The sequence below is a fragment of the Gavialis gangeticus genome, unplaced genomic scaffold (assembly GCF_001723915.1).
Source record: "Gavialis gangeticus isolate Ggan-Ray unplaced genomic scaffold, GavGan_comp1, whole genome shotgun sequence".
NCBI classification, from domain to species: domain Eukaryota; kingdom Metazoa; phylum Chordata; order Crocodylia; family Gavialidae; genus Gavialis; species Gavialis gangeticus.
In genome coordinates this window covers 39,530,864-39,546,662 of record NW_017729031.1, presented here as the reverse complement: position 1 = coordinate 39,546,662, position 15,799 = coordinate 39,530,864, and the positions used below count along the sequence as shown (strand labels likewise).

Sequence of the window (15,799 nt, the reverse complement as noted above, 5' to 3'; positions counted from 1 at the left end):
GGTACTAACTGGCTTGCTGCACACCAGTTGCATGGTTAGTCCCATCTAGAGCCTCTTCCTTCCCACGCCGCCTCGGTTAGCCACCGGCATCTCCTTGGGGTGTCCCAGGTCCTTTGCAGACCAGCTCCACAGCAGTCACTCGCGAAGCATCCAAGGAAGACCCACGTGGTGAGCAAACCAAGTCCAACCGAAGAGCCAGGGTGCTCTTGACCACCCCGGTGTCTTCCAGTCACCCCCCACCGATTTTTTTTCCCCCCCCCCCCAAATTCATGCAACCTCCAGGTTGAGAGCTGCTGCTGGGAGGTTTCTTGCATCTTGTTGTCGTGCTGCTGCCCCGGCGCTGTTGGAAACTTTTGATGTGTTCAGTTCAAATGCCTGTGACCCCTGCTTCAGCCTGGCCGAGACCTCCTCTGCTGGCAGGAGAGCCAAAACATCGGCGTGGGGACACGCAGCACCAGAGTTTCATAGACTTCGTAAACATTGGGGCTGGAAGGGACATCGGAAGATCATCGAGTCCAGCCCCCCACCCAAAGGGCAGGAAGTCAGCTGGGGTCATAAGATCCCAGCAAGATAAGCATCCAGTTTTCTCTTGAAGCTGTTCAATGTAGGTGCTTGAACCACCTCCGATGGCAGGCTGTTCGGACCCTTCAAGTGTGTGCAAATACAGGGCAGGTTGCATGTGTATGAAGAGGAAGAAACTCCTCCAGAGGAGCAAGTCCTGGGTATCGTCAGGACCAGCTGATCCAGATTGTGCATCATGCTGAGGAGGATGTTGCTTTATGGCCCATGCAGGGGTCTTCAGGGTAGAGTGTTTTATACCGCAGCAAAGCGGCCGTTCCCCCGCAGTCCTGCCCGAGGATGGGGCCTTCATTGTGCCAGATATGAGCTTCATATGAACCGTCGCCTCGTATAAGAAGGGCTGGTAACGTTGCCTATTAGTTAGGCTGGCTAGAACTTCTCATTATAAGCCCTTTTAATCAGTCGCTTATAATTTTGGACCACTTTGGCCAAAATTAAAAAAAAAAAAGAAATTCAGCTCCAAATAGAAATGAACCATTTCCAAGTACGAGGCAAGAAAGCGTGCATCATTTTGCCCCTGTTAAAAGTCATCACCTGCTCTAGGAGGAGCTCTAACGAGCCATATTCTAGAGATGCGGAGGGCTTGAAAATTGGCAGAGGATTGCCTGTTTGTGCCTTTTAACATGCTGTATAAAATCTGCCCATATCTGGCCAAGTTACAAGCCTTTTGTGGGGGGGGAGTCCAGGTTGCATATCATCATGCTCAGTGGAGCCAAGAGGGAAAAGGGGAATTGAGAGCCAGTGGGTGAAGCAAGGGGAATATCTTTAATCCCGCTAACATATGCATCCCCAGCCTTTCTGTCGCTGGTCCACTTGGAAGATACCCAGTCAATGCTATCAGCTACTGCACGAGTCAGGGTTAAAGCCCTGTGCAGCGGCTCTGTAGGCCCCCTGCCAGCAGATGGTCCGCGGGGGATTGGTGCCAAAGAAATCCTGGGCTTTTCAGTTAGTTTTGTGTGTGCAGTTTCCTAGATATTTTTTAGCCATGTTAAAAGAACATTAGTTTGCAACTTCGCAGTGACTGGCAGAGTTGGGGCTGCCTGCACAGTGGCATAGAGATAGGCCTGCCTTAAATGCACCCGCGAGCATACAGACCAGCCCGGGTGCACTAGGACAAGGCACTGGGCTGTGAGTGATTCAGCAAGTGTCTAAGCCTCAGCTGATTTTTGCCTTCGCATCTCTGATCCCATGTCTGGGCAGTGAATAGAGAGGGCATTGAAACTGGCTTGTCCGGGTAAATCTGTCTGACCAGCCGCATCCATTCTGCCCCCGGCTCAGACTCTCCTGTCCTTTCTTTCCTCCAGCGACAGTGCCCCTGCAAAAGCAAACAAAAGCCCTTCGCCTCCACCGGATGGGTCCCCGATCACCAGCCCCGAGACCAAGACTGTCAACCATGAGCCGGAGCCGTCCTCCTTGGAGACACCTGGGGCAGGCATCCCAAAGTCGCCATCTCAGGTAGTATCCTCGGGGGCTAAACTTGGCCCGGCAGTGTGATTCTGCTGCCGCGGGCTCGGTGGTCACACAAGGCCACCCCTTTCCTAGTCAAATCGCGTGTCGCTGAGAACACGCGAGGCGGTCTGCTTTGCATCCGGTGCAATGGGCCAGACCCCTGCAGGGGCAGGCACTCCGCTCCTGGTTATTTTCTCCATTGTAGGGACAATGCTAAGCGTTCCCTAAAAATACCTTTTCACTTGAGTAACACGCATACCTCGTACAGAAGCACGTACTTCATGTTTTCTAACCAGGGGTGTAGGGCCTGTCTGAAAGGGTGAGTTATAAGACACGACGTGACATTTGTCACAACACATAACGAAGCGGGAGAACTCCTCGTCAGAGGATGCCACTGAAGTTGATTGTTTCGCAGGGCCAAAGAGGGAGCCAGCACTGACATGGATGCAGAAACTGTTCACATTGACATGAGCTGGGATTGTAAAAATAACAACGGCAAACCCTTGCACTTCCATGAATACGACATCTCTATAAACCCCTGGCCTGTTACGGGGAAACTCGTCCTGTCCACTGAAACATCCGAGACTGACCAGTCTTGGAGACGAGATGAACCGTGGGTCTGATCTTATTTAAGTAGAAATGCTGCTAAGAGCTTATCTTAAGGTCCCTGCACTGTAATGAACTGCAGCATAATGCTCACGTACCTAGCTGATTTAAGCAGATGCTTTTTTATTCATTAGCCCTTTCTTCGTGTGTGAATCGCCAAGTGGCAGTCCAGTACCTATCAGCACCACTGATAGGAGACTTTTTGAGGTGGGGAGCATGCAGAGTACATTCACGTCTGGAGCAAGTCCTGGGATTTTGTTGGTGGTTGCACTGGGGATGAGCATCCCAAACTGAATGAAAGCTGCATGGGTGAGAAAACATCCCGTCACTTCTAAACCAAGGTGGATACAGACTGGGCCTTTCCCAGCCTTTAAGTGAAGCAGCGTGCTCTGGCCGCAGTTTGGCTCTACCTCGTTCTGCTTTGCACAAAATGTTTGTCCTTGGTAGCAAGTGGGGATGGCAGGGGGGAGCTGTGCACTTGCTTGTGCAAGGGTCTGTCTGAGAGATGAACGTGGCTGGTAGCACTCTTCATTGCTCAGACCCTACTGTTGCTAGTGTTGGATTTGGTTTCTTTTACTTGCAGTGACCTATTCCTTCTTGCCACCACTGTCCATCTCTATGTGTAACTGCCAGCCAGAGATTCAGCCATGGTCCCTGGACTGCGTGTGACCTCAGTGATATCCACCTTGAAGGGGATGTGAAATCTGAAGGCCCTGGGCTCTCACGCTTTGGGGAAAGCATAGCTGGAGATAGGGTAGGATGAGAGAGATTTTCAAGCAAAACCAGTGCCTTTGGCTGTGGCGAATGCCTTGGCTGTGGGTAGCGAATGGTTGCAGCCCTGAAACATCAATATGATATGTATAAATGGGGAGAGTTGCACTGAGCGTGTGCTTTCTGGATGCCAGCATCCAGAAAGTGCTTCTCCTGGGACAGGACTATGGTTGCTCCTCTATGGCCATTGCTGCGCAGCATCTACCCGTGAGACGCACAGGACCTGCCCGGCTGCTGTGGGTCACTCGGACAGCACTGACTTTAGGTTGTGCCTGAACTTCATAGTGGGGCTGGGGGGAGAGAGGCACTGAGCATGCATCCAGGCTTTACAGCTCATGCTCATTGTGGAGTAACCACCTCCATGCTCTCTACTCGCCCCGCAAGCCCACGCTGTACCCGGCCTTCTCTGACTGGGGATCCTCATGCATAGAAATCCTATAAAACGAGGGTTGAAGGGACCTCAGGAGGCCACATCTAGTCCAACCCCCTGCTCCAAGCAGGACCAGCGCCAACTACATCATCCCAGCCAGGGCTTCGTCCAGCTGGGTTCCCGCTGCCCTTCCTCCAGCCGTTCGCCTCGAAAATGCGGTGTCTGCAATCTGCAAGGTTTGCTTAGCTGCTGTGCAGATCCGTCCTGCTGAGACAGACGTTTTCCACTCCTCCTTCCCTTTCCCTTGACTAGCACGTATTATCCATCCTTTCGCCACGCCGTGGGCGTTTTCTCGCTTGCTCGCTTGCGGGCTGGCGTGGGCGGATCACACCCCGCTAAGCAAGCAGACTGTTGAGGCAGTCCTGGCCGTGACTTCTGCCAGCAGGAGCCAAGACCCGGCCTGACGTGCAATGTGCGGCTAATGCTGCCACCTGCGGGCAGTTATTTTCCATTGCACGCCTAGTTGGAGTCGGTTAACTTGACTGTCTCAGCTGGTGCATCAAGCCTGAGAAGTGAGGCTGGATCTGGGAAGATGGTTGCTAATGAAAGGTTTTGCCAGCACCCAGCAGGTGGGATGACACACAAGTGGGCTCTGTCTTCTCCTGTCCCCAGATCTAACCGGGGGTAAGAAAGCATCAAATGCTAGAAATGCTCTGCTTAGCTCCTCGCTCCATCCCAGCAGGCCGATGCTAACAGTAAGACTCCTATGGGAATATTTTGTGGAAAAGGAGTGGAGTAAAAATGGAGACTCATCCCACTGAGGTCTCAACTAGTCGCTGTTCCCATGCACCAGCTGTTTTGCTCCCGATTTTTGTTCTTTCTTTGAAAAGTTGCCTCCTCCCATTTTGGGACTGCAGCGTGCTTCCACCCTGGATAATTAGTCTATGGTGATGACAGGTCTTCATAAACAGTGGATCCTGTGAGCCTTCAGGAGCCAGAATTGTGCTCTCAGTTACACTGCGGTCTGCTGGGATGACACCGCTGCAGTCAACGGAGCCACGGTGGCAGTTTTGTTGCAATGACCGAGTGCGCTGCAGGATCTGCAGGAATGGGTTGGTGTAATTTTAGGCAGCCAAATCCCTTCTCAGGCCATGTGCATGTTGAGCAAGGTTTTTATCTGCCCCCTGTACTGCTTTGGTTTTGGATTCACAGCCCCCGGTGTCTGCACGGATTAGCTTCACTTTGCTGAGATGACACCCTCCCGGGAGGCTTCAGCAATCAGCATCTGGTTGGGGATAATGCCAGAGAGGCTTTCTGGGCACGTCTGCTTCTAGAGCCGCCTGAAAACTGGAAGTGAAAGTGCCACTTCCGTTATTACGTGCAGCCTCAGCAAGGGTCTCCAGCCAGCTGTGCCTCGGGAGACACATCTGAAATCTGGCATCTTGGCCGTGGCTGGTTGGATTAGCAGTTTAGAAAGCTGTTTGCTAGCTCAGCAGAGTGCATGCCTACGCAGCATGGAGAAGCGATGTAGTCTAGTGGAGCGAGCACAGGCCTGAGAGCCAGGAATGACCATGTGCTGACCCTGGGCCTGATGCTGATATGGCATACATCCTCTGTCAGTCCCCCTGAGGACCCCTAGTCTGAGGGGAATAACGATGATCCATTTTCCTAGGTGAGAGGGATGCCTGCAACCCAGGGAAATACCGAACTGGGTTGCATGTCCCTAGTGAGCGTTCCCACAGCACCTAGCAATGAATCCAGGTCTCGCGGTGAAGCAAGGTGTTAGCATATGGGAGCCTCGCAGCTGAAACCCTCAGCCTCGTTCCCTGGACGTATGCGAGAGAAACTCTGATTCCAGTGGTGTCCCTAGTCTTGCACGCTGATGAAACGGAGAGCAGAATCAGGCCCGCAGTTATTGCTTCCCGTGTGGTTTGATGGCTCTGGACCCAGGACTGAGCCCTGGCCATGTTCCTCACCCAAGGGGCCCCCTCTGATCTCACTTGTGCTGGAGTAAATCCACTGACGCCCGTAGACTGGAGCAGTGTCCTCGAGATCAGAATCCGGCCCGCTGGCTGTTCAGGATCCACTCTGGTGTCTAACCCTGCCCCCGGGGGCCTACATCATGCAGGTAGGTATTGAGCCAGGTGGCAAATGCACTGGATTTCTCTACCAGACTGTGCCAATTAACCGATGTGTGCCTCCCGGCGGTGTTTCTGGAAGGTTGCACATGTTCTAATTATGTATGCATGCCCAGTTGATGCATATTAATTGTGTTACGCTTCTCCTCCGCAGCGGGAGACGGCCCACGGCTGAAGTGTAACTAATGATGCCAAACCTTCTTGGAGGCGTGTGATTTGTTTTCCCTCCCTCCCCTCCAGGTTTATTTATTCGACCCTTCCCCGTGTCCCTTCCCCCATGGTTTTATTTTGCTAACCTGGTTCCTGTCTCTGGTTTTTCTGGGTGTCGCCATCTGTGCTGTCGCCGTGTGCTCGCTTGCATGCAGTTGAGGAAAGGTCCTCCCGTGCCGCCACCTCCAAAACTCACCCCGTCCAAGGAGATCAAGCAGGAGAACATCATCAGTCTGTTTGATGACAATTTTGTCCCCGAGATAAGTGTGACCACTCCCTCGCAGGTCAGCCGCTACGCCCTGCCTTATCTCCGTCTGTCCGCCTCTCACCTCCTCGCTGTCCCCTTCCCCGTTAGAGGTGTCACGGCAAGAAACCTGGTCAGGAGGGCAGGGCAGGGCACAGGATGCAGCCCTGAGATGGCAGCAGTGGTTTTTTGGTGTTAGCTAATTCCAGAGTCCTCCTAATTCAGTCTCACCAGACCATGATAAAAAAAGCCATTGGATATCCACAAATTAGGGTTATTCCAAGCCAAGGCTTGCGTCTAACCAGCTGATCTCCAGAGGCTGAAAGGCTCTGCAGCGCCTTTGCAATCAGCAGGATTTGCATCAAGCAAACAGGCCAAAGAGTGGGTGGGCCAAGTTCCCCAGACACTCCTGTACAGGGTTGCCTCCAGTCTGGATGCCTTCAAGCCCTGTTTCTGCTGCCATCCGGTAGCGCGTCACTGATGGCAGTTCAGTGGATTTGCTTTTCGGAGCGGCGAGGACTCGGTTTTCTCAAATTCTTTGTCCGTCAGACTCCTCCGGCTGGCTGCTTTTGCCGGCAAGCAGCTCCATTTAAAAGGGTTAGTTCTCTTCAAATGTCTCTGGAGTCCTGAAAGTCAGACACAGCCACGAAGGGATGGTGTCCCTCTTCCCTCCCATGTTAATAGTTTGCTGGTGGAGCTAGGAACAGGGTGCAGAGAGAACGATTTAATGTCCAGCCTGTCTGGGTAACCCCTAGGCAGGAAGGAGCCTGACCAGTTTTCTGGCTGCATTGTAAGACTTGTTTTTCTTTTGTTTAATTGTTTTGAATGATCCCTTTGAACAAGTGACACCTCTAACAAGGCTCGGTGTGACTCGCTTCCCCTTTCTTGCATCTGTAACTCAGACCAGTGACCTGTGGCTTCCTACCTCCCACCCGGCTGCAGAGAAAGGGTCAGAAGAAAAGAAAGTTGTCCTTCCCGTTTCATGCAGATGGCAAGGATTGGGGCAGGTTTATCGAAGGGAGAGCTGACTTAGACTGCAAAGATGCATGTGGCAAAGAAAAAAGCAGGGATGGTCTTAGATTAGAAGTAGTCTGCAGAGGAGAATTGCTTTTTATTTTTAGTTCTAGTAATTGGGTGTAGATATGAGCCTAATGGTGGGTATTTATGCCCAAAAGCTTGCAAAGAAGAATTTTTCCAACTCTTTGAGTTGGTCTACTAAAAGATATCAGATTTACCCACAGAACTGTGTCTGCCAGCTCTGAAGCCACGTTTCTAGGCTCATCACTAACCCCAGAGCAGTCCAAATCCAAAGAGATATGGGAAAGTTTTTCCTTTGGTGCCAGGATTCAAGCTTCACCACCTGGGCTGAGCAGCAGCGATGAGGGCTGGGTAGTTGGTAGAGCCTTGGAAGTGCATGCAGCTCTCCACACAGACAAGGTCCTTGCTACAAGGAGATTAAAGAAATGCAGCTGTGACAGGTGGGTTCGTGGAGACGATGCATGGAAGTGCAAGGACCTTGTTTATCGGGAGATCCCCAAATTGCTGAGATGCTTCCAGGAGAAAGCGGGGATTGCAGAACTGTAAGAAATGAGGGGCAGGAGGGAAGAGAAGAGAGCTGCTGCAAGGCAGATCTTTGCAGAGCCGGGAAAAGGGAGTGCTTAGCCAAGGACTTTGGAGGACGCTGGCAGCGTCTCAGAGCAGTTGATGGTACCGAATGGTCCCCCGGCTCCAGTTGGATTCACCTCTGGACAGGCAAATGCCTGCTCTGTGTGTGCGTATGCAACCAAAGCAAGCCACAGGTCACTGGGCCATGTCTGTCCCCCCGTGTAGGTTGTAGCATGTGTTTCTAAGTGATCTCCATGTCTGCTCCATCGTTGGTCTCGTGTTTCTGTGTGAATGCCTACATGTAACCAGAGACTCCAGTCTGCATCTGCTCAGTGCACATGGCCCAGGATGGATCTACTGCGCCATCCCCCGGACGTGATCTCTGAGGGATAATCTGGCTTCTCCACTGGAGCACCTGGTGGCTGTTGCTGTTTGGTGCCTTCTCCAAGGCCATGTTAGTTTGATACTGGAGTCTGAGTTAAGCTAATGATCTGGGGGAGAGAGGCCAAGGGCGCAGATCTGCTGCAGGTATATGTGTGCATAACTCTTGAACAGCAGGTAAGATGCCGGTGGTATAGCTGGCGCTTTCTATCTTGGTGCACTAAGGGAAGGCGTAAAGTCTGGGATCTGGAAGCTTGTTAAAGACTTTACTGGAGAAACATTACGGGCATACAATGGGCTTTAGATGCTGAGGACTTGGGTTCATGCTTGTCACTTGGGCTTCAAGGGCCAAAAGTTTGCAGCTCCTTTCCCTGTTTCAGCTGAATAAACTCGTTCCTGTGGGTGTTAAACAACACAAGAGAAGGTAAAAAATGGGCAGAAATTACACTGAGGTGGAACATGATGGGAACATGGATCTTGTGTGCGGTCCTCTTTTCATAGGTCTGTGGATCACTGTGTTGGTTTTGCTGCACTGCTAAATGTCGTGGCCTGCTTCGCCTGTGAATTCACATCCTAATGTGATGTGAAGCTTGTCTCTAGATAACCTGGTGTGTGTTAGGAAGTCCCAGGAGCAGTTTCAGTATTGGGTCTTGGTGGAATTGGGGAAGGAAAACGGAGCACAAACCGTGGGTATTCCTGAAAGGGGTTTGAAGCGAGAGGTCCAGCGAGGCGGAGGAAATCTGCTTGGTAGCACAGGCCTTGGGGGACTGTGGGCAGGATTGTTTCTTTAAAGGAGGAGCTAGACAGAAAGGGAGAGGCGCACAATGGTGAAATGTCACGGGTCAGTATGGAAAGTTAATGATTAATTCCCTGTAGGCGACTGGTGCTGGGTCTGCTGCATTCAAGGCTATGGGTGAACGCGCTGATAATGCCTCTAGCTAGTGAGTTAATCAGAAATAAAGGGACTCACTTTGCTCCTGCATCTGTGCATGTCCTGGAAAATGAGCTGTTCTGTGTTTCCGACTGCCCATGTTCAGAGCGCTGAAGCCTGTGCTGACCGGACTGGGATTCGGGTGCGTTGATTAACGCCGGTTACAGGCAAATGGTCACGTGTGGCACGTCTGACCTGGGGATAGGTGGTGTTTGGGATTCAGCAAAGAGGGAAGACAGGTTAGCTGCTGCGGGGGTTAGTGCTGAGACTGCTGTCAGGCATGTGTTCCCATGCACAGCTCGAGGCCCTGAAGACGGCCGGTCTAGACTCTGGGAGTGAAACGATTGCCGTTGCTCAGTCCTGAAGGCGATGGCTTCTGTCGAGGAGGCTGGGACAGTTAACCTTGAGCGCGGTGTAGCTGGTCCTGGTGCAGGAGAGCCACAAAGGATAGTTGGGAAGAGAAGAGGACCTCTTCCAAGCTGGCACTTTGGCCCTAATAGGCCCTGCTATCTTGAGTTGGCCAGGCCAGCTGTTAAGACATGTAGGGTGTGTTAGGGTGGAGGTTTTTTATGTAAAAGGGTCAGGTTTGTTTGCACGAGTGCCTTGCCCACGCTTGTAGGCAGTAAGCAGGTTGGAGGGAGCAGGCAATATGCCATCTGCAACCCAAGTCTTGGTTATCAGCTGCCACACAGTCTGTCTCCAGCGCTTGTCTAATGCTCACACTGCTTTTCTTCCTTACCGCTGCCAAGTTTGATGCCCCTGGGCCCTTCCAGGAGGGAGCCAGCCTGTTGGATCTGGATTTTGATCCCATTAAACCAGATGCCGGTGTGGGGAAGGCACCCACACCCGTCTCCCAGGTTTGTTCACGTCACCGTTCCCTCTTTCTTGCCTGAATGAACTGTTGACAACCGGGGGCAGCCTGTGCCCACCTTGTATAGTCTCGCGTTGGCTGAGCTTTCAGAGGCGCGCAGCAGGCACGAGTACATGCCCGCCGGCACATTTGCATGCTTCGCTGGGCACTCGTGCATCTGAGTCGGGTAATTGTGCCCCTGGCTTTGCACTTGCAGCAATCTGATCTGCACCCTCATACATGGATGTTTGGGGGCGCACCCAGCAGACCCTCTTCTTGAGATCTGAAAGCTCAGCCAGCGTGTGTATCCTTAGCATCTTCCACCTGCCCTCTGGAGATTTCCCTGGTTGTGTGGATGGGAATTGCACCCTCGCTGCTACGTTCTTTCCATAAGCCACCGTCAGTTTAGCGAGCAGCAGGGAGTTTTAGCAATCTGCCATCGTCTGGGACAGGAAGGACTTTGGAAGGGAAATAGCATCCTTTGCCAACCTCCACCTGGGGCTAAAGAGAAACTTCCTCCAACAGCGTAAGTCACTGTTCTGGAGGTGTTACGCCTTCCTGAGGATGGCTGGTCCTGGCCTCTTGTAGAAACAGGAGGCTGGACTGTCACAGGGGAGCAGCCTGGAGCTTCCTACCTTCTGCATGAACATGCGACTCCCAGTTAAGAAATGGGGTCGAGGCTTATTGTGCAGAGAGGAAGGATTGGGAAATATGGGCTGTTCCTAAACACACAAAATTAGCATGTATCCTGCCCTTGGTGTAATGCAAATTTGGCACCAGCCCTGGTTTATACTCTTGCTAAATTGAGTGTTTGAAGCCATTCTTGGGCTCAGACAGTGCCGTCTGCCTAGGCCTTCTGCTTCCAATACGAAGGCAAGGGAAGTTTTCCCTAATCTCGGCCTGCTCTCTTGGACAGCAGCTGCCAGTATAATCCACAACTGGGATATTTCCAATACTTTTGCGATGTCATCACGTTAATTAGGCCAGTCGTCCACACAGCTTTTGGGTTGGCAGAGCTCCTTGGCATAAAGGTCATGGTCCAGCTAACTGCTCTTCTGTATGAGACTGAGTTTCACGTCTCAAACAATTAAGGAAACTAGAAAGATGCGGAGGTAAGTGCTGTTGAATGTGTATGTCTGCCTCGTGCTGAACGACATTTGTACTGCTGCAATAATTGAGTCTCAACCTGTTTTTTGTTCTTGTTGCTCTTTGACATGCTTAGTCTATCCCCTGGGATTTATGGGAGGTAAGACTCGTCCCCCGTTCTCCTCTCGGTGAACTCCTGCCATCTCCCCTGGCATGTGCGGGCGCCACCTTCTTGCGCGCTGTCCCCCCCCGCCCCACTGCTCCCACCACGCCACGTCTCAAACCCGCTTCCCCCTTCTGTGTTGTGGATGGGCCTCGATGGCGGCCATGCATTCAGGCCTTGCGCCTGGCGTTCCCAGAAGAGCGCCCCGTCGCCTGTGCTGCGAGCTTTCCCATCATCTCCATGGTGTTTGGCGTTGCTGTCCGTGTCCCTAATCCTGCCATTGCGTCTGCGCCTCTCCATACCCCCACTGGCCTCTTATTCCCTTCCTGCCATCTCTTGCCTAACGTGATGCACCTGCCTCTCAACTGCCCCTCAGTTTACCCCCCCAGCCCCTCATGTAAATTGGAGGTCATTAGCCAGGCTTGCTGCTTGTAGCAGCAAGTCTGCATTCAGAGATGGGTGGTAAATTCACCCTTCCGGGGGGCAGCCCCCTTGCACAAGCTGCTGCGCTCCAGGCGGGCAGTGCAAATGCCTCTGCACACTGTCCTAGGGGGTAGTGCAGGCTAATTAGAGTGACTGCTAATTAGCTAGCCCCTAAGTGAAGGAGCCTGTCCCCTGCTGTGGCTGGGTTTAGGAGACAGTCCACTTGGAGCAGCGTGGTGTGCTTGAAGGCCCTGCCCCTGGGGACACTGAATTTTTATCATCGAGATGTGGCCCTGAACCTCAAAGCATCCCTGTGAATCCTTGATTGGTGTCAGACCTTGGTTTATTCCAGGTGAAAAGCTGGCCCAAGGTTTTGGTGTGGCTCACGATCTGTGCACACCTGGGGCATGTTGAGAAGGCTGCTCCCCCCTGCTTTCTGTTAGCTGATCGCGTTCATCCATGTCATTCCCCATGTTGTGCTCTATCTTTTTTTCCTCTTCTTTAAAAAAAAAAAAAAAGTCATGTCTTTACAGGGTAATGGTTCCTGCCTTAAAAGCAGAGCCCCTTGGGTTACTTCGGTCCGTCTCCACGATTGCCCCTTTGAGAAGCATTTGGTTACGTGGCCCAGCCTTGGTCTTCGTGGATCAGCTGAATTGTTCCTTCCCCAAAACAGTCCAGGGCTGGTTTGTTTGCTAAAGTCGTGGTTTCTTTGCTATTTTTGGGTATTGCCCTTGCATTGTGGGAAGGACTGACGCACGTTCTTCCTCTTTCATGTCCTTGCAGCTGGTGCAACAACAGCGGGGCTTCAGAAGGTGGAAACCCCTTTCCCCCATTTGTGTCAAGGAGGCTGCTGCGGAAGGAAATGTGTGTTCTTGCTACACGCTTGAAAATCCACCGAGCAATGCCTTTGCTTATTTATGAGATGTATGTGTTGCCGTCCCCCAAAGGGCTCAGGGCTAAGCTGATGGTAGACAGTTTTGTCAACCCATCCCTTGATCCTGACCCACTCTGATGTTGGAGGGTCCCAGAGAAAGGGCAGTTTGGAGCCAGCTGTAGTGTTTGGCATCCCACAGGAAACACCAGGGGAAGCATCTCTGTCATTTTTGTTTTGCCCCTAACTTGGAAAACGATGGCAGTCAAACGTCCCCTCAGAACCTGTGCTTCCCACCCGTGTGGGACTTCATCCTGCACATCCAAGGTGCAATCCGGTACACTTGCACCTGGGATATGTAAAGCTGCTGACTTACTAAAACAAGGCAGAAAAGCAAGGCTTTCTGATCCAGGAAAAACAAGTGTTTTTCCCCAGCTCCCTATGGATGTGGAGTAGTGTCCAGACACTGGGATGTGGATGTGGCGTGGTGTCCAGAACTGGGACGTGCATGTGGAGTAGTGCCCAGACACGGGGATGCTGTGCAGTAGCTAAAATAGAGTAAGTGGATGACACCAACGTGCTTTTTGCTGAAATCCGGGAGATTCATTAGATTCCACCTCTCACTTATTAAAATGCAGTTTCTGTAAATGAGCTGCCTTGCTCAACGCAGCTTCTTCCCATTTACCCAAATACAAGCACACGTGGCCAAACGCATGTTGGTTGGCATCGAGCCCAGTTCCAAGCTCATTCAGTCCAAATAATAAGCAACCTGGGAGTGCATCTAATTAAACAGGAGAGACCTGTGTAGTATTTCATGGGTTTGTGTTGAACGCGGCGCTCCCCAGGGCTGCTGTGGGAATCGGCAGCGGGATGGTGGTAGCGCGAGATATTCAGAATATCCATGGGCCCCGTAAGCCCTGGATATGGTGAGTCTGAGAGATGAGGAGGGAAGTGAAAGGGTACAAAGTGCATGTTAAATGGCAGCAGTGGGGGTAAGCAATGATTGTCGACTTGGGGTATTCATCTCCATGTTACTGCTACTGTTGTTAGCAGACTTCTTGCAGGATCCTGTTAGTTTAAACCTGGCTGCCAGCTGGGCTTGCAGTTGCATTGCTGTTTCATTGTGGAAAGCTGTCTGCATTGCAGCTTGGCTTATAAATGAATTCGGAGTGCATCAGGAGGGGGACAGGGCCAACTTGGTGGCTTGGGTCTGCTTCAGTATGGAGGCTGTTTGTGACCTGAAAGGGGGGACTTTGCCCTTCCATACCTGAATGAGGGAGTCTGTGGATGCATCTCAACCCTGGTCCAGCTGTGTCCCCGTCCCTTGTTGGTGGGGACTTCTGGCACGTGCTTTACTTGGTGTATACTTTGAATTCATTACCCATCTAGATAGGACTGAGGATGGGCTTAGGGGTGGTAACAATATAGGAGGTCTTGCAAGGAAGCAAAACACAACCATGCCTTCCTTCCACCTAGAAGAGTAGTGAACAAAGTGGGATGCTGCGGGAGAAGCTACCTGGCATGGGCATATGGTCGTTAGCCCTGGAGACCTGAGTTCAAATTCTGTCCCATCTATTCTGTTCTCATTTATGGTGGACTCTTGTTGGAAGTGGTGTAGGCTTGCCCTCAGCGTGCAGCGCTGGTAGTTTCTGCTGAAGAAAGGTGTGTGGCTGTGACGATGGACAGTGCTTGCATTTGCTGAGCTGTGACGTCCCGGGACTGGAACAGGGGAGCGTGTTGCGGCAGGAGGGTGCTGCGGGCTAGAAGCAAGGTGCATTGATCAGGATAAGGAAAGGGACCATCTTGAAATTAGTCACTGGTTTTCATGAGCACCGGATGTAGTCCCTGCAGACTAAATCATTTGTTTCAAAGCCCTGAGGAGGTTCCTTGCAACAGATGCAGCCTGGCTATCTGCAGACCCCAAGGAGACAGCCCGTGTGTTCCTCACATCTGCTTTTGAATGTAGCTGCTTCTCATATTCACCACGACACGAACATAAAAATACCCCAAACCCAAATTGCTCCTCCGCGCAGTCAGATGTCCTCTCTTTCTGCCCCAGGCTCACCATCATTGCCTTAAACTGCCTGAAAGTAATGTCTCTAAACCAACCCACTGCTTGGTGTGCTTCATTTTTTTTTTCTCCAAGTAATGGCACTGATTACCACGACATGTTCATGCTTTTGCAGATGAATTGCAGATGTCCTCCCAGAATATCTGTACCTCTGTGTGCGTCTCATTTTTCTACTCTTTTCCCCTCCCCGTTTACCCCACACCTCTCATTTTTATCTTCTCACGTTCCCATCCGCTGCCATCTTCCTCCTTCCCCGTCCCTCGTTCCCAATTCCACCCACCAGCCTGAAAAGACTTCCTCTAGCAGCATGCAGTCTGTGGATCAGTGCGATAGCGCCTTTGCTGTGGACTGGCCCAGCCAGCCCACTGAGACCGAGCCTGCCCAAGTAAGTGCAATTCAAGTCCCAGTCTATCCCGAATGCAATGTTCACCAGAATAGAGGGCATCTGATGCCTGCAGGCTGGCTATTATGGCCATAGACACCTGGGTTCTCTTTTATTGATTTTTATGTATTTATTTTTGCTTGATGATAACAGTCCTGGCCCAGGCCCCCATTGCACAAGGTGCTGCACACGCACTGGGTAACAAAGCGGTCACTGCCCCAGAGAGCTGCCAGTCTCTGCGGACTTGGCACGCGACTGAACAGATTCGAACGGTTGCACCCGATGCCTAGACTCGGTTCATGGAGAGCGGTTTCCCGTTACGCTCTTTTGTAGCTGACTGGGCATGTCTCCGGAGCTAATGTGTGGAGACACGGAGGTATTGGCCCCTCTGTCCGGGAGGTCTAGTACTAGGGTCAGATAGGAGGTGGTGCAGAGTGGTTAGCAAATCAGCTTGCCGTTTTGGAGAGAGTTTGGGGCAGCGTTGTCTGGTCGAGGAGAGCCGCTAAGAAAGGCTGAGTGCTCCGTCTGGCGGAGCGAGTGACTCACTGTCTAACCTTTGACCAAGCCCTCACCTGTCGCCTTGATGACTGCTCCTGCAGAATGGGCACAATGCTGCCACGCAGCAGAGGGGCCGGTGGCTTCTTTGCTCTGCCAAAGTGACAGGACGGG

At 52.0% G+C, this 15,799-nt stretch overlaps 1 protein-coding gene across 7 annotated transcripts in view; it reads left to right on the top strand.

Moving 5' to 3' along the window:
• Positions 1–15,799, top strand: part of BIN1 (bridging integrator 1) — a 78,860-nt gene that overhangs the window by 45,127 nt on the left and 17,934 nt on the right. For 5 of the 7 annotated variants that reach the window (XM_019522635.1, XM_019522632.1, XM_019522636.1 and 2 more), the window contains 4 exons: positions 1,884–2,034; positions 6,279–6,407; positions 10,034–10,141; positions 11,357–11,380. In XM_019522635.1, the coding sequence (XP_019378180.1) occupies positions 1,884–2,034; positions 6,279–6,407; positions 10,034–10,141; positions 11,357–11,380 (412 nt within the window). The remainder of the gene's footprint in view (positions 1–1,883; positions 2,035–6,278; positions 6,408–10,033; positions 10,142–11,356; positions 11,381–15,799) is intronic. The other 2 variants (XM_019522634.1, XM_019522633.1) reach the window with 1 other exon arrangement.